Source organism: Triturus cristatus, chromosome 7, assembly GCF_964204655.1.
Source record: "Triturus cristatus chromosome 7, aTriCri1.1, whole genome shotgun sequence".
Classification (NCBI taxonomy): Eukaryota; Metazoa; Chordata; class Amphibia; order Caudata; family Salamandridae; genus Triturus; species Triturus cristatus.
The window spans coordinates 98,728,628-98,755,197 of NC_140590.1; the positions used below are offsets into that span (position 1 = coordinate 98,728,628).

At 47.8% G+C, this 26,570-nt stretch overlaps 1 protein-coding gene across 1 annotated transcript in view; it reads left to right on the plus strand.

Annotated features, from left to right (window-relative positions):
* LOC146808915 (uncharacterized) overlaps positions 1 to 24,552 on the plus strand; it is a 38,823-nt gene extending 14,271 nt beyond the window's left edge. The window contains exons 2-3 of the mRNA XM_085615723.1: positions 739 to 829; positions 23,494 to 24,552. Of these exons, the coding sequence (XP_085471849.1) occupies positions 748 to 829; positions 23,494 to 23,963 (552 nt within the window). The 5' untranslated portion in view covers positions 739 to 747 and the 3' untranslated portion in view covers positions 23,964 to 24,552. The remainder of the gene's footprint in view (positions 1 to 738; positions 830 to 23,493) is intronic.
* Positions 24,553 to 26,570: the final 2,018 nt, after the last annotated feature.

Here is a 26,570-nt window from a genome sequence, read left to right on the forward strand (position 1 = left end):
GTATAACCAAAGATTTGTGCAAAACACTATTGCTACAAAATAGAAACTAGGGAGGAGGGCCGAACTCAGACGCTGATGAATTCCTGTTGTCGACCTGCGAGGCAACAAATATTTTTAGGGCATGTTGTACGATGGTGAATATTATTTGCTCTAAAGTCCCTATTGTATTAGTCAGGAGAGATGAGTAACGTAACTGTCCTACCTGTGAATCTACAGGAATGGTCTTAGCATCCTGGTTGTCGTTGTGTGGTGGAGGTTATCGTCATAAGTGTAGTCACGAAAGATGCAGTCCTGTAAGTTGAGTCTCGATGGATGTGTCCGTAAGAAGTTGTTTGTCCTCTTCTGTAAATAAAAGATAAAGTATTAGTTCTTCAATTCTTATATACAAAAGATGCCATCACTTAACTTATTAACCAATTTACATTCAGTTTTTGTCTTTACTCACTTACTTAATATTATTCTGCTTTCGTGTTCTACTACTCCATCACTTGATTTGGTTCCTTAGAAATGAAAATGCACCGCAAACATAGAAAACATTCCTCTGAAATATGCTACAATATTCCTAGGATTAACCGTTTTACTAATAACACACAAACTGTGCTTTACAAAATGTCTTTTTGTAATTTAAAAAGAGTTTCCAAAAATTGTCCTTCTTGTGCGCGCTGTTAGTTTCTGCTGTCTTGCGGAGGGCGCCTTATGAATAGAAGAATTGAGAAATAACTTAGCTTTCTTTTTCAGGAATCGTGGATGCTGCAGAAGCTGAATCCCCAGGAATCTGGAATCGTGGATGCTGCAGAAGCTGAATGCCCAGGAATCCAGAAGCAGCCAGGTAAGCAGGGATGATGTTGCCGCAACCGCAATCAGAAGGCTAAGCGCCTTCTGGAAACTCGGGTGTTGCTTTTATAATCCTGCCACAACCGAACCGCACCCAAATGACTTGCGTTGCACGCGTTCAGACGCGAGGCGACGTGCAGTTGAACCGAGTCTCAGTCTTTCATGCGCGTTTCAGCACGAGGCTTTTCTACCGCTTTACTGGTTGCTGAAACATGGGGCTTTTTATCGTTTTGTTTTTAAAAGCAAACAAGTTCTTTCAGCACTTGCATATACGTACAGAACGTAACAATATATATCTACTAAAACAAACAGTGATAATCCAAGCAATGTACACCGAGTAAGCACGCAGTGATAAACCCAAACAATATATACTTAAGTTACCAAATAGATATACACAATACTAGGCTTACATTCTTTGGAGTGCTGGATGCATGGGATAGGGGTGGGTTTTTCATGGGTTCCATAAGAGTATACACCCTGTAGACTCTACGTCTGTTCTGTCATGTAAGCGCCTTTTCAGAGACTGGTTTTGTACTAGACATAAGGGCTTTATTACTGTCCGGGCGTGGAATCATGACACCCAGTGGGTACAGCTCTTGTATTCAGAACCCCTAGCACAGGTCGTGGTGAACAATAAGAAGTCGGACAAATCAAGCTGAGTCGGGGACCCGTCAGGGGTGTCCTCTCTCCCTTCTCCTGTTCGCCCTAGCCCTGGAACCGCTGGCGGCATGGATTCGTAAGGACCCAGTAATATGAGGTCTGCGTTGGTCGCCCGATTGGGAGGACAGTATCTCTTTATACGCAGATGACATTCTATTATACCTAGCCTTCCCAAGGATGTCACTGGTAGCGGTCCTGGACATCTTGGCAATATTTGGCAGATACTCTGGATTCTCCATCAACTGGAGTAAGTCCCTCCTGTACGTCCTCATAGGGTACCCACCTTCTCCACCACAGGGCTGCCCAATCCAAATTAGCACAGTGGGCTTCAAGTACCTAGGTATCTTTGTATCCTTGGATCAAACACTCCATTTTAATCGCAATCATTTACCGCCACTGCGGTGGCTCAAACGTGACATAACTTGGAAAATGCTTTCGCTCTCGCTACTTGGCAAAGCAGCCCTCTTTAAAATGACGTGCTACCCCGTATTGTGTATGCATTGCAGAATTCACTAGACCCTGTTCCAGCGACATACTTTAGGGAAATTGAGGGCCTACAGAGGGACTTGTTGTGGGACGCGAAGCCTTGCATATCATTGACCAAGCTCACACTGAATTGGTATAATGGGAGATTAGCCTCCCAGATATCAAAAGATTCTACTGGGCAGCACATCTTGCGGCTATCAGTCACTGCGCTTATGGTCGCCCGTATGATCCGGGATATGACATGGACAGGTGGCTCCTACCGGGAGGGAATTACCATAGGGCACTCTATTCAAAACCCAAACGCTACCCATTAACCGGACCAACAAAATATTTTGTCCACGTATGGCATACTGCCACCAAAACCTTAGGATGGTAGCGAAAACTCACGTTGGCAACCCCCTTATGGGACTCTGGAAAGCTGGGTAATCTGTGGAAGTCGAAGGGCTCGATAGGTGGGAACTCATCGGGATCTCACAAATTAAGGATTTGTGGGAGAAGGGTGAAGTGAAGACATTTGCCTCTTTGCAGCAGCAGCATGAGTTAACTGACTCAAAGCACTTCCGTTATACACAGATCCACCACGCCTTACAGTCACACCTCCCGAAAGGCTCCTCCCCGCCAGAGTCATCCCCACTGGAGGATAGACTGTTGGATGGCCACCTGCCCGAAAAAGCTATATCGTTAACTTACAAGAAATTGATCAGTAATATGGCAGACCCCCCCCAACCGCTACGAGAGAAATGGGTAAGGGATGGCATCAAACTAGATGATGAAGAGTGGCAGGAAGCGGTGTCCTCTCCAAGCGTGGTAGCAATCTCGGCTAGACTCAGGCTAGTTCAACTCAAAATTCTTCACAGAGTGTATTTAACAGGGCCGCATCTGGTACGCATGGGTAGGGCTGAGAGAGGAGATTGTAGGCGGCAATGCGGCTAAGAAGGCACATTCATACATATAATATGGGAATGCAACTACATACAATCCTATTGGCGAAAAATAAACAACATACTAAGCGAAGTGCTCACGCTTGTCCTCCGCCCGGATGCATGTAGATGCCTCTTGAATATATGGAAACCTACAGATCTGAATAGTTACCACACACAGTGGGTTACATTGGGGTTAATATTGGCAAAGAGGAATATTGCACAGTTGTGGGGAGCAGCGCAACCGCCTAAAGTAGAGGCCTAGAAAAAAGACCTAGACTGGTGCATGCATAGAGAAAAGACTGTTTACACAGCCCGGTGCTGCCCTAAAAAATGGTCCCGAAAATGGAGCCCTTGGAACTCCTACCGAGGGTATACTTGCAGCCCGCCGCATAGCATTGACTCGGACGATTCCCCTACCCCGTAACATGTCCTTACAGTGTATTGTTGCAAAACTCTGTTTATCATTGCCTTCGCTAATTAAGAATGTACTAGATTCCTCTGTGTTGTATACTTTATATCGCTGAATGTTCAATAAAAAGAAATATAAAAAAAAGAGGGTAGTGGGAGTAAGAATGCTATATTTAAATGGAAGCAGGTAGGAAGCTGAAGTTGAACACAGACAAACAGTAACATTGCAGCAATCCATGCAAATAAATAGTCCCCTAAAGAACAGATAAAGAACCATAGTGGAATGAGACAGTACGTATTCCCTGGTCTGTGGGAGGAACAGGAAAGTGAAAGGAGGGACAAAGATGCAGAACTGACCACTAGCAAGCAGGGATTTTTGAAGGACACTGACATAGACAAATGAAAAGCAATGTCAAGAAAGGGGATGGAATTGATGCCCACAGACTGATTACAGCAGGTCTCGAAGAGACAGCTGCACTGTCTAGCTTGACCAGAAAAGGAAGTGTCCTCATCAGTCATTTGCATATTCCTCTCTAAATGTGCACACCACAGCTGCACAAAATTGTGCAACGTCATCAGAATATCAGTTTCCAACTGTGATGTAATAATTGCCACTTATCTGGGCTGCATATTTAACTACAGTTATGTTTTGTGGCAACTGTAAAGCTTCTAATAATTCAATCAATCAAAAGGACAATTGCGCACTCACAGACACACAGTACGTGTAAAACATCTCATTATGAATAACCATTTACAATCAATATACAATCACAGTAAAATGAATCAGTCAAAGTGCATCAAAGTGCATCAGTGTATGTGCAAAAAAAGGGAGTTCACTATGACAATAGCAGTAAATAAAATGACTAGTTATTTACAATTGCAAAACCTCATCAAGTCTAGTTTTAAACATGTTCCATTCTCTCCCCTAATACAGGGGAGAGAATGGAACATGTTTAAAACTAGACACTTTTTAAAAGCAGAAAGTAGAATAATTAAAAGACTTTCACAGCCTATTTACGGTACAACAATATAAGTTGACCGAAATACATATTAAAGTGCTTTGTGCTTGTACGATGAACCAGAACCCCCAATAGAAACTTTACGGAGCCATAGTAGTTGGTACACCTTAAGTCCAAGATCCTAGAAACTGACAGGGGAGTACTTTTTGCGCCTGACCCACACAGCCATTAAAAACGTGGATTTTAAGAATACAATCATACGTGTTGTGTTCGTCTTCAATATTCTGTACGCCTCCTTATATCTCCTGACTCGCAGATTTCTGCAAGGGGGGCAATCTATTTCAAACGTGATCGGGAGTACAAAGGACAAAAAAATAAAACATGTTCAGGTGACTCGGTGACCCCCCAGGCAACAGGGACAGTAATCCTCGACGCTCTGTCCAGTTTTACACCAGTTACTTTTAAAGTGATTTAGGGGTAGGCAGCCGTATCTAAACTCTAGGTATAATTTCCTCGCTAATGGGGGTTTGATTTCATCCAGTGTGGGCTCATATAACAGGGTCTATTTAAAATTCATTAAATCATTTGAATGTGATCCATTACAATTCATTGTCATGTCTGTTTCAATAAAACCCCAATACACTTTTTTAAGACTATACTTATTAATCTTACAGAGAGTTTCTGGTTCTCGCCAATAAGCAACCAATCCTAGCTTAACCAGCAAATTCTTAACCGCAAGCATCCAGGTTATCTAAAGATGCTATCATCAGCTCACGAAGGCCAACCCTGTTAGGGGTGAGTGCTGTAGTGGTCTATAATCGATGCCAAAACATAAGTGACCGCAATCTAATTTTATGCAAAATCCTCTCCTGACCAAGATCTAAATAGAGAGGAATCAACGGAGTAAACAACGGAAGAGTAGCTAGGGATCTTAAAAATTTCTTCTCAGTAACTGAGAGGTTATTATCATTAGAACAACCCCAGAGCTCAGCACCATATAAAGTCGCACCTAGGGCTTTAGTATTGTAATTTCCCAATGCTAGAGCAAGCTTTCTAGAGCTAGTTCTCTTATAGATTTTCAGTATACTTGCCATTTGGTGAATCAGTTAACTGCACTTTATTCAGTTGTGGGGCCCAACTCATATTCTGGGTAAGTTTAATGCCCAGATAATCAAAATCTGTCACTAATTCTAGTGGCTCACCACCCACATAAAGTTGTTTCTTACATGTAGTCATTGAATTTGATGAGAACAGCATACATTTAGTTTTGGAACTATTTAGCTCCAGCCCCCTACCCGAGCAAAATTCCTGAAAATCATCTAGCAACTGTTGGAGCCCTTGTGGTGACTTAGTTATAAGCGGAGTGTCGTCTGCAAAAAGGAGAGCAGGGGCCCATTTCCCTCCTATCCTTGTGCATCACAACCATCCCTGCTCAAAAAAACCAATGACATCGTTGATAAACAGGGTAGGTGCTAATACACACCCCTGCCTGACTCCTTTATCAATGTGTATCACTTCAGTTAATGCCCCGTTTTCACCCCACTTCACTTGTGCAAGAGTGTCAGTGTGGAGTCTTATTAGAATATTAAGGTGTGGTGCTGGCATTCCCATTCTCTCTAAGACTTCCCACAGTTTTGCTCTCGGTACCATATCAAAAGCGGCACGTAAATCCACAAAGGCAACGTAAAGTTTGCCTTTGCGAATAGTGATTTCCCTCCAAAAAGTGCACAGGAAACGGAATATTTGATCTAGAGTACTCACTCGTTCCCTAAAACCAGCCTGCCACTCTGAAATAATATCACCCTCACTGATCCACTCTTGAATATGGACAAGGACCTGTTTGCAAAAGATTTTTTGTAATGAATCAATGAGGGTGATTGGCCTATAATTCACCAGTAGAGCTCGACCCCCCCCTTCTTAAAAATTGTAACGATCTCTGCCAACTTCCAGAAGGAAGGTATTTCCATGCCTGAGAGAATGCTATTAGAGAGTAGGTTTATATATGGTCCCCAAATTTTAAGATGTTCTTTATATAAATCATTGGGTATCCTGTCGGGTCCAGGGGCACGACCAGAAGTGCAAGAACTAATTGCTACTTCTGTCTCACTAAGTCTGAATTGTAGGTCATTAGACCTGGGATGGGCCTCGCTAACAACTACAGTGTCTCTATTATGGGACAACCTAGGACTGTCTGTGTATAGGTGGCTAAAATGTGCAACCCACTCCTCAGGTTGGATACAAAAATCCAGTATAGTTTTCTTACCCCTAGTTGCGATCGTCACATTTTTCCAGAAATCCCTAGAATCCCTCTTTACCAGTGCATCATGCAGATCTGACCTTATTAATTCATCCCACTCCTTTTTTGCATTATTAATTGTTGCCCTGTGGTGTGCCCTTGATTTCATTATCTGGACCTGTGATTTAGATCTTATAGCATTCACAAGCTCACCTTTTGCCACTCTACAGGCATTGTTATACCAGGACTCAGTTTTACGGCAGATGTTCTTCTTTTTCCTTTCTTTGCCAAGGACATCTCTTATAGTCTCCCCTAGCTTCTCATGAATATATGGCATTTTTTCGTTTCTCAAGTTAGTGGAAACTGTAGACAACTCCTCACATTTGGCCTTAACAATTCCCTTAATAGTAGTTAAAATGACAGGGTTCTCAAGTTGTTTGTGGGTTCAAGCTCACCAATATCACTGCGACTCCTATTCCCAAGATGGGGAGTTTTCTTAATAATTTATTCAAATATCCTCCATTCTGTGTTAGAGAACCAGCTCATGCCATAAATCCCTTCTGTGACCACAACTGCCCAAAATCATGGACCACACTAAAGCCATACTGACTGTCTATAAACATAGTCACTCTCAATTGAGCTGAAAGATTACATGCTCTTGTAAGGGAAATTAACTCCACCACTTGTGTAGAGGTAAAACTTTGTAGCCAGGAGGCTTCCACCACCACTTCCTAAATTGTACAAATACCATAGGATGCTCCTAAAGTTCCCTCATTATCTTGAAAACATGAGCCATCCACAAAAATTACATAGTCAGACTCCTGTAGAGGTTCATTTGTAATGTCTGGTCTAGGCTTGATGCATAAATCCGTAACATCCAAGCACTCATGTTAAACCTCATCATCATCAATTTTATTCTCAGGCAGTGGTAACAATATAGCTGGTTTGAGGGATTGATATCTCTTGAGGGTAACATTATCCACATCAAGTATTTTGTTGTTTGCATTTTGCAAGTCTGCTGTTAGTCAAAAAATGTGTTGTGGTACGAGTGAGCAAAATTTCCAATGAGTGAAGGACCGTCACTGTAAGAGGGTGACGGTCACTATGCTCTCAGATCTATGAATACTGTCACCAACTACCGCAATGGCTTTAAGGCAGTCGAGCAGCAAAAGTATTAGAAATGGGGATCTCTAGTTGGCAATGAAAAATATCCAATACTTTATATATTCAAAACAAGACCAAAACGATAAGAATCCAACATACAGTACTCAAAAATATGCACTTGAAAGAATAACCTTAAAAATGCAGTTTCTTGAAGTCAGTAGCTCCTTCCGGTGCTACAGCAGTGCTGGAAACAACAGAATCCAACAGGTCTGTCCTACGCGTCATTCGTGGTCTCGGCAGACTTGTAAACAGTACCTTTTAGTTGCTGTCGATCATGTTGGTGCGGGCCGGTCGTGGCAACCTTCACCGTTGCACTGTGAAGTGAAGCGGTGTAGTTGCGGTGCCCTCAAGGCACGGTGCAGGCAGCAGCTCGGTGACTGTCGTCCAGCGGCATTGGTGAGACCAGAGATGCAATGCAGATTGAGATGGTGCTTGTTGAGATGCTAACAGGTCAGGGTGCAAGCAACAGAGCTGGTTGGTGGGAGCTGGCGTCGGTTGGCCCAGACTGCGGTTTGGGAAGAGGCGGTGTGTCGTGAGACTTACAAGCGAGGTACCCAAGTCACGGTGCGGTCACGGGTGTCGAAGTCAGCCGGCAGCAACGGCATCGTTGAGACCAGGGTGGCAGAGTGAAACGAGGCGGTGTGGAGTACGGTGCCCACAGGTTACAGTGCAAGCATCGGCTCGGTGGCGGCTGCTGTCATCGTCATCAGTGAGATCAGGGTTGCAGTGTGAGATGCGGCGGTGCCCTCTGTGGTGCCTTCAGGACACAGACCCAGGTATGTAGCCTGTGACAGAGTCGGCTGCTTTCCCCCTCTGTGGTAACTGAAACCGCGGTTCCAGAGGCGGTCCCCAGAGGTAGGTGAAGTCTTTGTTGTTACACAAATAATTTTACTCCAACTAACCATTCAATGGTCATTATTGTCACACGTAGATGGAATGATATGAAGAACAAGGGAACTTATAACATCACCACTAGGTGAGCAAGGAAGCAATTCCTTTTAGTTTTAGGTACCCTCACACACCCTAGTGGTGTCATGCTTCATCATCGGGTCACCCCGACGCCTAAAAGTCGGGGTGGGCTCGACCACAGTGTTGGGAGCTCTTTGAAGAAATTACAGACCAGGGAGGCTATAAGATAAAAAACCTCAGGCAGATCCCCAGTTTCCCTTTATTTTTGGGTCTGTCTGGGTTGATTACAATTAATAAGAGTAGGGGTATATATAGGAGTGTTATGGTCCTATGACCCTAGTGCCAACATGTTTCAGTCCAGTTATGGCCGTTAAGGTCCAGGACTTTCTTCAGGGCAAAAGAGGCCACCCTGGGATTCAGAAGGGGGAATTCCCTATTCTGTTTTATTGAGGACAAGGGTAGAGTAGCTACTCCTTGTATGAGTGACTGATCTATTAATCTGTCTTGCGTCGTAAATCCATCCGGACTTCGGATGATAGTCGTTTCTCAGGGGATGGAAGGGCTAATGGAGTAGCTCTGTAGTCACACCTTCGTCAAGAGTCCTGTTCCGCTTGCCAACCTACTTGGACCCGATCCCCGGCGTTTCTCGTTTCTCAGGGGATGGAAGGGCTAATGGAGTAGCTCTGTAGTCACACCTTCGTCAAGAGTCCTGCTCCGCTTGCCAACCTACTTGGACCCGATCCCCGGCGTTTCGCCGTGTGACAATAATGACCATTGAATGGTTAGTTGGAGTAAAATTATTTGTGTAACTGTTTATACTGGGAGGTGTTACTCTGACCTATAATCCTCTCTACCCTTTGGGCATGAGAAAACACTTTTCTCAATAGCCTTTGTATACATAAGAAGTCTTTGTTGTCCCTGAGACTTCGTGAACTGGAGACCAGCTCTATTTCAAGCCCTTGGAGATACTCAGCACAAGTAAAGAAAGTTCAGTCCAGTCCTTTCACTGCCCAAGGCAGATGCAGCAACTGCTGGCCAACCCAACAAAGCAACAACACAGCAAAGAGGCGATTCTCCTGGTAGTTCTTCCAGCCTTGCTTCTTGTCAGGTTCCTTGATCCAAGCAATTTCTTAAGTTCTGTTGTTGGGGCCCCAATATTAATTCTGCATTTCTCTTTGTTCTCTCAGACAGAGAGTGTCTTTGCTCAGTCCAAACCAATTTGGTCCTCTCTGCCCCAGCTTCCTGGCAGGAGGTGGAGACATCATTGTCCAAGGCAGACCAGGCCCATTCAGGTGCAAAGAAATGTCTTCCCACTACTCTAAATACAGCCCAGGTCTATACAGCCCAGCCCTGAATCATCCAGGAAAGGCAGGATACACAACAACCCCCCCTGTGGCTGTCTGAAGAGAATGCACATCGCCAGCCCCTGTCGCTCAAAAGCCAGACAGTCAATTCACAACCCAGCAGAGGCACACAGGATGGCTAAGCAAGAAAATACCTACTTTCTAAAACTGTGTTTTCAAACATTGAACATAAAAAGCATCTTTACTAAAAGATGCATTTCTACATTCTGAGTTAAGGCATACTAAACTCCATTTCTCAATCTTGTCCCAATGGGGAGATATATTTCTAAGATGTTATTTTCCATTGGTCTTCTGTAAACCCTTTATAGGTGAATTGCAAAGACCTCCTACAATCTCTTTCAAAATCCCTTGTTTTAATATGTTTTCGATTACTGGAGTTATTACTGTCACTGGTGTCAAATTATATGGTGGTGTTGCCAGGAAAACTATGTTTGGCTTTATTGTAATTTGGACATGTTTCACGCCCTTGATTAGTCCGTTGTCTTTTCCTGAAAAACCCTATACTTCTTATTTTACAATTCCTCGTAAATGGAGAGGTAAATCATCTAACATTCTTACAGGATACAATCCTAGAGCTGTTTCATGTCAAGCCATTTTAAATTCTATATCCTAATCATGCGTTTGAAATTCAACACCATCTAGTGTGTGCAGTAAATGGCACAATTTAACTTGCACAAAAGATCCCTCCCTAACAACGTTAGGGGACTTGAATCACACACTACAGATTAGTTATTCTTCTCAAATGAACCTATTACTACAGGCCCTTTTTTGAAACAGGATTAGCTACTTGTTTATTTGTAAGACTAACAACTTTGTTCTTTTCCGAGAGGGGGTAGGTCTGGAACTTCCATTACTCAGACAGGAATATTTTGCATTTACGTTTGATATACCCCTTGTATTTGCCCATCACCATTCACTTGATGTGGATTCTAGCTACACTCTCTCTTCCAATGCCCGAGCCTGTTACAGTAATGACAAGCAGTTGATTTATTCAATGTTGCAATGTCTACTCCAGAATTTGGATCAACAGAACACCTCACACTCTACCCTGTGGAAAACCAACGTCATCTTGTGCAATCTGACCTCCAACATGAAACCCAACACCTTGCATTCCGCTAACATTCCCTCCATACTATTTATTCTGGAATTCTTTCTGAGCCAACATAAAATTCTCTTTGATTCACTTCTTGCTCATCACTACAGTATTTGGGATACCTCAGAATCTCATCTAAGCAGGTCACAGGCCAGCAAATCACATTCTGTTATATGTGCATGATGATTTCTGATCTCACCCCAGAGAACGAACTGTGACATAAAACTCGCTATATTTCCCTTTCAGGTTTTTTTTTGTCAGCTGTGCTGTTTGAAGACCTGCAACAATTGTTCATAATAAGCATGCGCTGATTCTTCAGCTTCTTTAAATAATTCTATTAATATTCAATAATTCTATTAATATTCAACCAATCAATATTACTTGCTGCAACTTTTCCTTTCAGAAAGGTAATCACCTTATCATACTTTGTCATCACCACAGGTGCAGGTTCAGTACATGGTCATTGCACAACTATCTTACATCCAGCCAATAGATCACTCGGTACCACAATATAAAAAATGGTATTCAAGTTGGTCCACAAAAACTTTCTATCAGCCTGTGTATGCCACTGGGCAGGATTCTCTCTTAAATTCAGAAAGTTGTTTGTGAATGTCGCAAGATCACCTCTTATCCATGGTGGTGATTTACCATGTTTTGTTTCTTCAGTGTCTTATTGTTTCTTTTTCCTTCCCTGTTTTTTAGCCCACTTGCTTTCTAACCTGTCAAAATTGGTGTATTTGCGGATGAACTTCACAAACTCCATAATATGTAATCTCATTCCTGAAGACCGCATTGTCACAATAGCTTTATCATCTAGCTGTGTCCCGAAACGTTCCTGTACAGGAACTCTCTTTTCCTGCCAATCTAGTTAGTCTGTCATTTGTGGCAGCTGCACAGCTTTTGATTTCTTTACTCAAATGTATAATTTATTTTCCTGATAATCATTCAAATGTGAAACATCTAGGCATCCTCTAATTTTTTTAAACTTATTTTTATTGCCATTTTCATATTTCACTCAGTGTACATTATACAAAGTTTCGCAGAGTTAAGTCAATTGTACATCCAATGGTGGTACCGTTCATCTGTGTATACTGGTGGTACGTCAACGGGGAGCATGCGTAACGTATAGATATATCGTATTGCGTATACCCTGTTGTCTCAGGTTCCAGATATGGCACATGAACTGGGGTGGAACAGGGGTATAACCTGGGGGACGGGAGTGGAAGGACATCCCCAGTTACTCTTGCCAAGGTATGTAACGCCGTATGGGGGAGGCTCCTCTGTGACTCACGGTTGCCTATCATATGTGGTTCGACCTAGAGCTGCAACAGTATACCTGATACTGGGGCTGGCCATGCGGTCATGTGGTTGGTATTTCGGGAGATTGGTTAGGGAGGGTCTGTGACTGCGTGTGCCGGGCTGACGGTGTGGGTAAACCATCTGTTGAGTCTGTTCCCGGGGTTAGCTGCTTGAACTGATATAATAGCATGGCCCATTCCATAGATATAGGGTGTTTGCGGATCCCTCTCACCTCCTCCTCCCGCAATGTCTCCTCCTCCGCCGTCGCCCATTTGTGTGTAGCCCCCACCCAAGCCTCCAACGGTGGACCGGTGGGGGAGCGCCAGTGCATGGCGATGCTGCGTTTGGCTAAAAGCACCGCAAGGGAGAGAAACCGGGTCTGCACCCTGTGCTGTTTACTTGCGTGAAAGACGCCTATGGCGCTGGCCTCCCATGTGTTCATGCAGGTCAGCCCCGAGAGGATACCCAAAGTAGTGTGAATGTGGTGCCAGAAAATTTTTATAATGGAACAGTTCCAAAACATATGTCGGAAATCTGCATTCTGTTCGTGGCATCTGGGGCATAAGAATTGAGTGTCGGGGTAGAATCGTTGGAGGCGCGCGGGTGTTAAGTAGGCCCTGTGCAAAATGTAATATTGGATATTCTTAAAGCGTGCGTTCCTCGAAACCTTCTTAGGGTACTTCAAAGCCCTCTCCCATTCACTCTCATGGAGCACACGCCCGATTTCTGCCTCCCAGGTGGCTCTCAGGGTCTCCAGTGGTTTATTAGTCAGTTCCCGTATGGCTTTATAAAGCCATGTAGTTAGATGGCATCCTGCTCCCATGTGTAGGATCGTGTGGAGAACTGGGTGTGTGCTTGGTTCCCCCTTGATTAGGTCCTGATATGGTCGGTAGCTGTCTAGGAGTTGACGGTGAAGCAGGAATTGCCCCGGGGGAAGATCGTATTCTTCCGTAAGGCTGCGGAACGGTCTTAATTGCCCATCCTCGAACAAAGACCCCACTTCTGTTATGCCACACAATGTCCACGTGCGAAGCGTGTTATTTGTGTAGTAGTGTTCCTGTCTGGGCCAGCCCACCAAGGTGAGTAAAGGGGAGTACAAAGGAGCCCCCGGGGACATGCGGTGTATCCGCAGCATGCACCTGCGTGCTACTGACACCTGTAGAGGGTATGTGCGTTTTGGTTTAGTGTCAGGGAGGAGTAGGCGACGGATCTCCGGAACCGATATCCGTCCTGCGATGGTGTGAGTTTCCACAGTGTACCTGTCTGCTGTCCAGTGAGACAGCCATTGCAGCTGTGCTGCCAAGAAGTAGGCCTCGAATGAGGGGGCTCCCAAGCCGCCCTGTGTGGTGGGCAACTGCAATTTTTTCAGGGCTATCCTGTGTCTGGCGGATCCCCAAATGAGTGCGCTGAGGAGGGAGTCTAGATCCCGAAAGAAGGCTCTGGGCGGGATTACCGGCAGATTGGTAAAGAAATACAACAACCGTGGAACCATAATCATTTTGGCCAATGCCACTCTCCCAATTGGGGCCAGCGGGAGGCTCCTCCAAAATCCGATCGCTGCCCTGATACCCGCCAATGCCCTGTTATGATTACCCTCGAACATATCTGTGGAGGAGTGGTAGAGACGGACCCCGAGGTATCGAGGGGCCTCCGCGCTCCAGGGCACCCGCTGATCACCCAGCCGAACCTCCTGTGGGGGCAAATCCGGATGCAGCGGGTATATCGTGGACTTATCCCAATTCACCCGCAATCCCGAGGCCACAGAAAAGTCCGTCAAAGTCTCCCAGAGGGGGGTCAGGTCTTCCGCGATGTCCCGTACATAGATCAATAGGTCATCAGCGTATAAGGAAACGCTATGTACCGTGCCTGCTACCGGGATGCCCCAACTCTCCCCCTCCCTCCGCAGTCGTATGGCGAGAGGCTCAACCGCTAGAGCAAACAGTAGCGGGGACAACGGGCAGCCTTGTCGCGTGCCCCGCTGGACCGCGAACTCCGTCGATATGCATCGGCCCAGGCGTATCCGCGAGGTCAGCCCGGTGTACAGTAGGCGCGTGTAGGCTAGCAGGATGGGCCCAATGCCCGCTCGTTGTAGCACCGAAAATAGGAACTGCCAGGTGAGGGAATCAAAGGCCTTCTCGAGATCTAGGATGAGACAGGCCGCCCTAGGGTATATCCCCCTCACCTGATCTTGTATGTGGAAAACCCGACGTATGTTCTGGGACGTGCGTCTGCCGGGTATAAATCCGCACTGATCCGGGTGGACCAGAGAGCGTATGATTTGCACGTATCTATCTGCAAGAGTTTTCCCAAGGAGTTTGCAATCGGCGGACAACAGCGATATGGGGCGATAGGAGGCCATTTGTTGCGGGTCCCTATGGGGTTTCAAGAACGTCACGATTACAGATTCTCGCATGGAATGTGGCAGTTCTCCCTCTTTCAGTGCCGCCGCAAACATCTCCACCAATCGAGGGACTAGGTGTGCCGAGAATGTCGAGTAATATTCTAAGGGAAACCCATCTAGTCCCGGCGCCTTATTTCGGGCTAGGGCCTGCAGGGCCCGTGTCACATCGGCCGCGGATATTACGGCGTCTAGGGTCTCCCTCTCTGTCCTCTTAATTGTTGGGATAGGCAGGGGATCGAGAAATCGATCCACTACAATTTGTGGGGTGGAGGCGGGGTCACTATATATTTCCGCGTAGTAGTCGCGGAAAGCCCCAAGAATCTCTCCCTGAGAACGCACCAGTTCCCCCCTAGGATCCAATATCTCGGTAATGGGTTTGATGTCCGTGTCCTGTCTGGCCAGCCACGCCAAGAGAGTGCCCGTTTTGTCCCTTTCTTTATGCATCCGTGTAGCGTACGAACGGAAGTTGTACCGTCGTAAATCCGCAGTTGCAGCTTGATAGGCAGTTTTTGCTTCGGCTATACGCCGCGTCTCCCCCTCGGACGTAGAGTCCTGTTTGGTGAGAGCAGCCAAGCGTTGCTCCGCCGTGGTGAGAGCCTGTTCTAGTACGCGCTTAACTCCCGTTATTTGCTTCAAGCACTCTCCTCGGGCCACCACCTTAAATGCATCCCATTCCACTAACGTGGATGATGCTGTGCCCGAGTTGCATAAGAAGTAGTCTTGGATGCTGCTCTCCTGTTCGTGTCGGAAGATCTGATCCGACAGACAGTCCCGCGGCAAGCGCCAAGTAGGGACAGGCGGGTGTGGGGGCCGCCAGTGTAACTGGAGAATGTGAGCATCGTGATCAGAGATGACCCTGCCCAAGTAGTCCGTGTGGACAATCTTAGGCAGTATAGTCGCCGAGCATAGAAAGCGGTCCAGACGAACGCGCAGGTTGTGTGGGATGGAGTGAAAGGAGTACAATCGGAGCAGGGGGTGACGCAGCCGCCAAGCATCGGTGAGCGACCAGTGTGTAATCCAAGCCCTGAATCTGTCCGTTTGCCTATGTGCCGGGGAGTGCGAAGGTGGGGGGTGTGAGCGGTCAAGGTTCAGGTCGAGTGTGCAGTTATAGTCTCCTCCCAGGACCCAGGGTATGGAAGCAAAAGGGGCAAGGACCCCTGTGAGATGGTCCCAAAACTTGTCTTGTTCTACATTAGGGGCGTAAATGCTACCGAGAAGCACCACCTGCCCGTCGAACAGACCCTCCAGCAGTGTATATCTGCCGTCTTTGTCTACCACCCTCCGGAGCTCTTGAAAGGGAGTTCCCGGTCGTATCCAGATCAGCGCCCCTCGTGCATACGCAGAATAAGTAGTGGCGCATAGGAGACCCCTCCATTTTGATTGTAGTTTCCCGACCTCTTTCGCATTGAGATGGGTCTCTTGTAGAAAAACTATCGGGGTGTTGTGACGCTTTGCATAGGAGTACACCGCATATCGTTTGCGCGGAGTGTGGAGCCCCCTAACATTTAGGGTGAGGATGGTAACATCAGTGTGGGTTGTATGAGGTATTATGGCCGTGTATCTGCTCGCCATGCGTGTGGCTGCGCCTAGTGAGATGCGTGAGGCGCGGTCGAACCAGCTGACCGAGGGCGCCTATAGCCTCCGACGCTGTGTAGCCATGAGTAGTGGATGTCTGGATTTGTGTCCTTCCATGCGGGGGGTTGGGGAAGTGTTGAACTGGGATAAGCAACTGAACAATCGGGGTCGGGGAACATTCCCAATGCCTAGGGCCCATCGCCGAAACGATGCGTCCAAACCTGTTCACCCTATTAAGGGGGTTACAACAATATAAGGAGGGGGCGGTGGTGCATGCGTACTGGGCCAGACACGGGTCGGGCCATTAGCAGGATAAATGGACGTTGCTCCTGCTTTAGCGAGTAATGAGACTGATGCCTATGTTCGATGAGTGGGGGAAAGCGTACTTAGCGTCACGTTAGGTTCAGGAGTCCCTTCTCATTTCGCTCGAGAGCCAGATTGTTCGTCCAGAATAAGGTCTGCGGTCTGTGGAGTGACCATGGGGGGTGTCGCAGAGTCTTCCCCCGATGCTGTTCCATCACTGTCATTCTCCCCCTCCGAGGTAAAGATATGTGGTGGCTGGTCTATGTCGTTCGGGAGGGGAGACGCTTGCAAATCGATCACTGCTTGTAGGGCCTCCCGTCGCTCTTTCACAATTTGCTCTAGATCGGGAGAGTCCTGGGTGCGTGCACGGGCTCTGCCACCCACTCCACCTCGTGAGCGCCGCTGTGATCGCCTCCCAGACTGCGAGTGCTTAGGGTGTGGGTCTCTTGCGATCTCTGCTCTGGACTGCCGTGTGCAATGTAGGTCTGCCCAATCTTGTGCTTCCGTGGCATTGGTGAAAAAAACAGTGGAGTCGGCGTGGACCACCCTGAGGCGAGCTGGGAAGAGCAGGGAGTATTGGATATTGTTCTCGCGCAGCCGGCGTTTCACACTCATGAAGGAAGCCCGTTGTTGTTGAACTGCTCTCGCGTAATCTGGGAACACCATGACACGCTGGTTGTCGACCCGCAGGGTGCCCGCCACTCGCGCTGCACGTAGTACTGCATCCCTGTCTCGAAAGTGTAGGAACTTTGCCAGCATCGGTCTTGGGGGTGTTCCTGGGGGCGGCCTGCGGGCCGGGACCCTGTGGGCTCTCTCCATAGAGAAGAAGGCGGAGCGATCCCCCTCCGGAGTGAAGGATTTCACCCATGTCTCCAAGTATTGCAGGGGGTCCGTGCCTTCAATTCCTTCGGGTAACCCCAGTACGCGAATGTTGCAGCGCCTGGAGCGTCCTTCTAAATCGTCCGCACGTTCCTCCATGATTGTCAGGCGGTGCAGCACCTCCTGGAGAGTCTGCTGGTGTTTATCGATCGTCGGCTGTATGCCCTCTATCTTCTTCTCTCCGTCTTTCACTCTATCCACCAGTTTCCGATGGTCGTCGCGGATAAGGCTGATGTCCGTCGCTAGTGTCCCGAGCCGCTCCTCCATCGAGACTCTAGAATGCTCAATAGCGGCCAGAACCTGGTCCAACTTGACGGAGACCGAGGCATCGAGCTGTGTCTCCACCGCGCCCACCCATGTCCGGGTCTTGGGCATCTTCTCAGGGGCCGTCTCGGGAACCGTCGTCTGTTGGGTCCCCCGGGGTTTCCCCATCGCTGCGATCCGGGTGCGTCAGCGTCTCGGGCACTGCTACCGATTACTCGGGGTCACTCTTTTCCCCGATAGGCAAGGGGGTCACCTCGTAGGCGGGCCTGCGATCCGCGTCTCCTCTGGGGGCGTCTGAGCTCCGCTGTAGGCCTCCGCAGGCCCCGTAGACCCTCCGTCGCTCCTCCCCCGTCCGTGGGCCACAAGGAGATTACCGTCCGTCGCCTCTAGGGATCAGTTGGGAGAGCGCAGGAGAGGGACCACCCAGCCCCGCGGTTCCTCGTGACTCAGGGCCGGTGGACACTCCGTCACCCAGTGCCCTCCAATAGATCGCCAGGGGGCTGCCCTCCGTCGACTCGTGGGGTGTTGTATTATCACTGACGTTGGGTGGCAATCAAACTTGTGTCTCTCTCAGAGTAAAGAACAAAGTGTCCACAAGATGTCAATACATGTACTCCACACTCAGGTTCAGTAAGGGGAGAGCTCAGGTCGTACCCCGCTGAGGCCGACTGTCCCTTCCCTCTTGTTTCGGGCTCCGGGCACTGCTACTGTGATGTCCCGTCGGGCGCCATCTTAGGGTCAGGCGCCCCAGTCTTGCCCCGAGATACACCAGGACTCCCCCTCAGCTTCGCTTGCACCGCCGCCGTATCGTTTACCTGCTCTGCAGGAGGTGAGTCATCCCCTGTCAGCGCTGCCTCGCTCCTCACCCGTGATGTTGGTCACCGCGCGAGGCGCGCGCCGCTGGTGACATGGCCGCCCATCTTCTTCGCCCCAATGCCGATATGAGGCCGTTCCCTCTCTAAGTATGCCTCCGGGACTCCGCAGCCCCCCAGCGCCAGTCAGACGCTGCTGCTGCTGTAAGCGTGTGGCACGGGGCAGCTCGCAGGCTATATCCACGTCATAGTCGTCCTCCTGGTGCACTAATGCGGACCTCTCGGATCGCCCGCCGCCATCTTGGGGCACCGAGTCTCGATCCGGCGTTTCGTCTCGCCGCCGTTGCTCTTCTCCCCTTCAACGCCCAGCGTCCACGCAGCAGTGGATGCCAGGACCGTTCCGGCGCCCGGGGTTGCGGTTCTACGCCGGAACAACGCCTGGAGTCGGTCACTTTGCCGGCCCGATCTCAGAGCCCTAGCAAGCTGCAGCCACCATCGTAGCCGGCTTGGCCACGCCCCCATCTAGGCATCCTCTAATAACCCCACGTTTAATTTTGGCACGTCTAAGGGCCTTGCCCTTTCCTGGCTAGTAGATGGTCTCTCAGTTTTTCCCATTCTCTTTTATCTGAAATTTCTTCAAACCATGGGATAAATATCCTATTATCACATGGCCTTATCTCTCCTGGTGCAATATGTGTCGTAAAGACAATTCCTCTCCCTTATCTTAATGATTGAACATTTTGTGGTGGTGTCCAGGCAACAATCTGTGAGTTTTGTGATGGTGCCACATCAATTCCTCCTACCGCACCTAGAACAGTAGGATTCGGTATAATATTTATTGGTGCAGTTGCTGCCAGAATCCCTAAGGGTAGAGTGCATACAATCTGTGTCACTGGTGCAGGTGCAGTCGCAATACAGGCACCAACACCCAGGACAATTCCGCAGGGACTGCTGCAGTTGCAATTGGAAATTCTGGAATTGGTCTCTTGTTCAGTTATATATTCGGATCAACGGTCTGTAGCCACTGTAGCACTAGTGGTTGTAACAACTGTGATACTGGTTATGGGAGGCACAAGTGGTGGTGGTCATGAGGATAACAAGGCATCTAAAATGCCACCCCCTGAATCACTATCAGTGTCTGTTTTTCGTGCAGCTTCCTCATCATTTCCCTATTTCTGATTTTTAGACTTTTCAGTAGTTAAAGCTGGGTACAGTCTAGCTCCCTTGACTATGCATTTCCTCCACCTCTACTGTCCTTCATCCCATTGGGCATCTACATAATTTTGCACTGCTCTCTTTGCTCTATTCTGATACTTTTCTTTCTGTTTTGCATGCTTTGCTTGCTTCCAATCATTTAATGCTTCATACTGTGTAGGTCTAGGGGGTGGCTTAATTTCATATATAACTTTTGTACAGAGTATGTTAATCCTGTTATGTACGTCATGTGCAGGGGATTTTAAGATATGATGCTAAGAAACCTCATGCATATTGTGCATGAGGCTAGTTTCAAGGAAACCAATCAATATTTATTCAGCACATAACTAGGTAAAAGGTCATTGCTAGAACGGTTATGCAAAGAAAGGTAGGACAAATGTAGGTCAAAGGTCGCTTTGCTACTTAGGCCTAGGTCAGGAAACATAACAGAGGAAGAGAGTTACCCTCTCCCTGATCTCTCTCAGGACCCTGTTGATGGGTCAGCTGAACGAGTAGCCTTGGCAGGCAGCCTCACTGACGAGCAGCAAGCTGATTGAAGAAAATTCCTCAATCAGTTTTCCAACATGTCTTCTCTGACTTCCAGTCAAACCACCTGGTGTACCCATGAAGTGGACACAGCTGACAGTCTTGCCTGTGAAGAACAAAATGTACAGATAGCCTGACCATGTCAGAGATTGTATAAGGACTGAGGTCCAAAAGATGCTGGAATTCGGGGTCATTGAGCCTTCGGCTAGCCCTTGGGCTAGTCCAGTCATCCTTGTGCCAAAACCTCACACCAAAGATGGTAAGAGAGAGATGAGGTTTTGTGTGGATTACAGGGGCCTCAATGCAGTCACTAGGACTGATGCCCATCCCATTCCAAGGGCAGATGAGCTTATTGATACTTTGGCCTCAGCCAAGTATCTGAGTACATTTGAGCTGACTGCTGGCTACTGGCAAATCAGACTCTCTGAGGATGCTAAGCCAAAAATAGCATTTTCAACCCCTAGTGGGCATTATCAATGTATTGTAATGCCTTTTGGTCTGAACAATGCACCTGCCACATTTCAGAGGCCAGTGAACAAAGTCCTAACAAGTCTGGAAGCGTATAGTGCAGCATATCTAGACGCCCTGGGAGGATCACCCTGTCCACCTCAGACATGTTCTAGAGGCCAAGCAAAAGGCAGACCTCACTATCAAGGCCACAAAGTGCCAGATAGGGCAGAGTAAGGTGGTGTACTTGGGTGACCTGGTGGGTGGAGGCCAGGTTCAACCATGGGAGAGCAAAAGCCAGACCAAGGACTGGGTTGCTCCAACTACCCAGACTCCGGTCAGAACTGGCTTGAGCCTGGCTGGGTACTATAGGAGGTTTGTTAAAGGATATGGGTACATTGTGACTCCCTTTAATGATCTCACCTCCAAAAGAATGCTTAGGAAAGTTGAGCGGATATTTAGCTGTGACCGGGTTGCTCCAACTACCCATACTCAGGTCAGAGCTGGCTTGAGCCTGGCTGGGTACTACAGGAGGTTTGTTAAATGATATGAGTCCATTGTGACTCCCTTTAATGATCTCACCTCCAAAAGAATGCTTAGTAAAGTTGTGCGGACATTTAGCTGTCAAAAGGCATTTGATGACCTGAGGCAGGCCATGTGCACTGCTCCCATTCTGCAAAGTCCTGATTACTCCAAAACCTTCATTGTCCAGACAGATGCTTCTGAGATAGGGGTAGGAGCTGTTTTGCAGAGGGCCAGGACCAACCAGTAGCTTTTATAAGCAGAAGGGTGACCCCCAAGGAGAAACATTGCTCAGCTATTGAGAGGGAAGCCTTTTCAGTGGTCTGTGCCTTGATAAAGTTGAGGCCATACCATTTGGTACTCAGACAGATCATAAGCCCCTCTTATGGCTTAAACATGAAGGGTGAAAATCCCAAACTTTTGAGGTGGATTATTTCCTTACAGTGGATGGACTTTTCAGTAGAACATAGACCTGGTAGTAACCCTGCCAACGCAGATGGACTCTCAAGATATTTCTACTTCGAAAATGAAGACTCAACTGGGCAAGGTTAGTCTCATCTCCTTTTGCTTGGGGGAGGGTGTAGGGAAGTAGGTTTTGCTTGCATAGTTAACCCCACATTTTGCTGGTGTCATTCTGTTTTCTGACTACTCTATCTAAGATCCTGCTAATCAGGAGCCCAGCCACTGTGCTCTCTCTTTCTAATTTGGACTATGGTAAATACTTTGGTACCTTTCTAATTGGCTACTGGTGTACCCTTCTAAGTCCCTAGTATATGGCACTGAGGTACCAGGGCATAGGTACACCAGGGGTCTTCCATGGGCTGCAGCATATATTATGCCACCCATGGGAAACCACTCAAGCTGTGACTACAGGCCTGCCATTGCAGCCTGTGTGAGCTGGTGCTAGCACCACTCACATCATATATAAGTTTCCTTATATCTAAGGTCACTGCACTTAAAACCTATAAGTCACCCCTGAGGTGTACCTATCAACCATGAAGCCAGGTCCTTGGTTATAAGTGTGAGGATGCCCTGCATGAGCAGGATACCACCTACAAACCCAGGAGTCGGTTCTCAGGACTTTGTAAGTGCGTTCAGCCATTGTATACGTATAGTAGGCATCAAGTCAATTACGAGATGTCTAACTATATTTTGGCTGCAGCAAAACCCGTCATGCTTGGTATCAAACATGTTGTAATCCTACCCCAACACCGATTCCAGTGATGGTTGTAGGATCCCATGTACTGAGAGGCTCTCCTAAGGAGCCCCCCCCCCCTGTATTCCCGGTACCAGCCTTTCAGAGTGTAACAGTAAACAAGTGCTGCTGCTAACCACAGACCCGATTTTGCCTTCCTGCTGCTGAGCTGAGCTCGAGCAGGGCAAGGTAGACCAATAGTTTTCCTGTCACAGTGAGGTAGGACCACCTCTCAGACAGGACTTAGTGTATTGTGCTGGGGGGGGGGGTGCTTGCCAGCACCACCTGACTGCTTTGAAGGCTACATTTGGTGTCCTCCTTGCATAATCCAGTTGACACCAGTTCAGGGAGCCGTTGGCAAGTGTGTGTGTAGGACAGGGCCTGATGGGAGTTGTGGCAATTGCAAATACTCCTCCTCACGCCCAACACAAACAGCCCCACTGGAACTATGCTTTATTGAGAGCGAGGGGAAATGTTTGTAGCAACAAAAACATTGATATAACATCTAACTATGGAGTTAAAATTAAAAATCCATGAGCTGTGTATCCACAAAGCTAAGCAATTATACGTTTGTCTCCTTAGGGGGATTCAATCTAGGATCATGAGTTGAAAACAATAAGCACTTCACTCACACCATGATACATATACTATGCACAGTCCACAGGTCAGACAAACTCAAACATTTGGATTGTAAGAGTACCGATGTCATTGACATTCTACAGATGTTCATCACAGTAATCCACCAGTGCCATCTACACAGAGTGTCAGGTACAAGTCAGTGTCAGTGGACATGTCAGTAGAAATAACAGAACATGGCCATTTCTGCACATAGGCGGAGCTGATACCCAATACACATCTTGTAAAAGTTGCATTGTTCATGCCAAACATAGGCTGCCATCATGGATAAAGGAGGCAAATCATTGCTCTTAAACAGTTTTTTGGTCCAGTCATTAACGTAATGGGTACTATTGGAGGTGCAGTGGACATTCACATAATTGACTGTTATTTCTGTACCCACAGGGCGAGCTGGGAACACCTCCATGGCCAAAGAAGAAGGCAACCAGGTTCAGACTCCAAGCCAGAATGAGGTCACCGACATTGAGGACACTCCTGTACCCTCGGACGAGGAGGAGCAACCAGGCCCATCAGGTTTGGGTTGGCAGACAGCACCAGCATGTACAGCAGGGTCCACAGCGACAACTCCCGCTTCGGCTAGCAACATTCTGCTGACTCCTACCCTGACAGACACAGCAGCCATGGGCAACAACAGCACAGCAACACTGAACAATCTGGAGTTGACAGACAACAACACAGTCAATGAGGAAGGAGGTTCAGGTTTGACTGTGGTACCGCAGTCTGTGCATGCCCATGGGGGTAGAGGTTGTGTGGATCCACAGTGTCAATCAGCTGCTGCTACAGATACCCACCCAAACCTCTCCCGGGTACGCGATGCCTATGAGGGGGTAACATGGAGCAATGAGCGAGGTTGAACAACATCTCTGGAAAATTGAACAGCTGCAGGCCTCCCAAGACCAAAGACTAGAACTGTTCAACCAATAAATGGACAAGATCACAGGGGTGCTGAGGGATATCAGTACCAGCTTCCGCCAGTTAGCCTTTCATCAAAGTACCCCTCCCTGTGTGCCTACTCAGTCTGTGCCAACAACATCAGTGCAAACCACATGGAGGGACTTTGAGCCAGGCGCAAATTCCCCAGTATCCCAGGAGGCTGCAATTGTAGTTCTCCACCCAAACGTGGGAAGGGTCGTCTGTGGAAAGATAAGGGAGAATCAGATGGCAATGCACCACCCCTAGTAAGTAAAATGGTTCCCATGATATCATCCGCGTATGCTGAGCGTTCATTTTGCTGACTCTCTCCATACAAACTGTTCAACATCAGATGGAGGTACAAAGTTGGAATATGGACTTGAATAACCATGGCTAGGCTCTTTTGGATTTCATCAGAAAACCCTGTCAACTCCAATCATCACATTTTTTGTTTTATGAGCATATCACTATTGTGTGTCATCACCTATGCACCATGTATGTTAAAATAAACTACATTACATATCGATACTAGCTCATGTTTCGACTTTGACTTCAAACTCCAAATGTTGTCATCCCCTTTTTATCACAATGATAAAGCCACCAACCTATGTAATCAAGAACTTGTAAGTTGTAACTTAAGTGCAACTAAATTAATGAACTTTTGTACAGCAAGGTAGATGTACATAATCAGAGTGTTTTTGACAAATTGATGATTTTTATCACAAATGGTAATGGTTTTAATGAACTAATGCAATAAATTACTTATTCACCTGGCCCTCCTATGGAGAACCCAGACCTTAGCAAAACTTCTATTGATATAGATACCCTAATGGTGAACTGTATCTTTGTTTCTTGACTCTTGTCGCTTCAGAAGTTCTACTCCCTTCATTTATCCGGTGGCACCAACATTTTCCGAACACTGTAGGTACAACTTTCTTCCTCGGTCCTGACAAAGCGCCCTGGATCTCCCCCCTGAGACCACTAAAGCGTGAAACATGTTGACCAGAACATATGCCCACTAGAGACATATAATTACCCAGCTACCAAGGGACATCATACCCCTTAAAGCAGCAGCATACACTTTGTTTTAATAATGACAGAGGTATCACCTTAATAAAAATTAATCACTCTCCCTCCAGCCATTTTTTAATACACCTTCTAGGACTTCACTGCCACTTACACCCACACACCCATACGGCTTCATCAGAAGATCTCCGAAAAGAGACCCTTCGGGGTGGACCCATAGGGCATTACAGCCTGGCCCGACGAGGACCCAAAGCCCAATGATGAGGCATGATATCCTTTGGGGTGTGTGAGGGCATCAATGTGAGGACACACTGCCCCCCACAATTAGAGTAGCACACGACAAGAGTACCTCTTATGTCTCTTCTTTCTCTCTCTACTTAGGAACGGTGACTCCCTTTTGGTATAACCTAAACACAAACTACATTATTATCACACAGTAGTGAAAATCACTAATAACAAAACCAAAACAGCAAGCGTGACAGTGGTTAATTTGTGCTGGTGTAACAAAGCGGCACAGATCCGGTCCGGGTCTTCCAGAGCACACAGAGAGCCGGCAGTCAGAGTAACTGAAGCTGCAGCAAGGAGCCAGCTGCTCTCTCCGCCTGCGTCCACACCAACATCTTCAACTCGCCGAGCCGAGTGAGCAAGGGAGCTAGTGGCGTCCCGCGGGGTGGATTTCTTTGATCTTATTTGCCCTGCCACCGCCATCGCTGTAACTTGCAGTTTCCCGGGAAAGAGGACATTTCCAGTTTTGTGGCAATTGGACGATCCGCCCGAGATTGCGACTGAGGCTGTGGAGGTCTGTTGCCTCGCCTTTTGCTTTCCGCCCCTGTGGCCTCCGTGGTAAGGGAATCACTAAGAGTGAGGCAGAGGCTGGGACCAGAATGGATACGCTGCGCTGTGATTGAGACAGCAGTGGAGTGGTGACTGTGGCGGTTGTTCTCACCATCTGCAGAGCAAGTGAGAGGAGGTGAGAGGGGGTGGTAGGGAGGGAGCCCTAGCAGGTTCAGCTGGTTCTTCTGTCTGTCAACTTCGGCTGAGGGGTGAGAGCCCTGGTGGGATCCTCTGACTCCGGCCACTGCACGCAACCCCCACCCCCCTCTGCTGACACTCCTCTTTCCGGCCCTGAGCTGAGCTGAGGCCGCGCTCCAGGGGCTTGGTCCGGTGGTGGTGCTGTGGTTTCTGGCAGGTCTATTCTCGCACCGAGCCCGGCTCTCAATCAGGCTCAATTGGTGCACAGGACGCAGCGGTGTGGCAGCTTAGAGGAGCACGGATTGGCAGGCTGGTCCCCCAACACCACCGATCTTGGAACCAGCGCCTGCACCCGGATTCAGGTTTACACGACGGGCAGGGTAGGACTTTTGCTTTACTCCACTTGATTGGATGATCCCCAAGTCCAGCCCACTTTTCGCTCTAGACCATAATAGACCACAACAGCAGCTGTAGCGGCACAGGAGGAGCAGGAGTAGGAGGTGCGTGAGTAATTAGTCACTCCCCATCTATCCTCCAACACATACCCACCC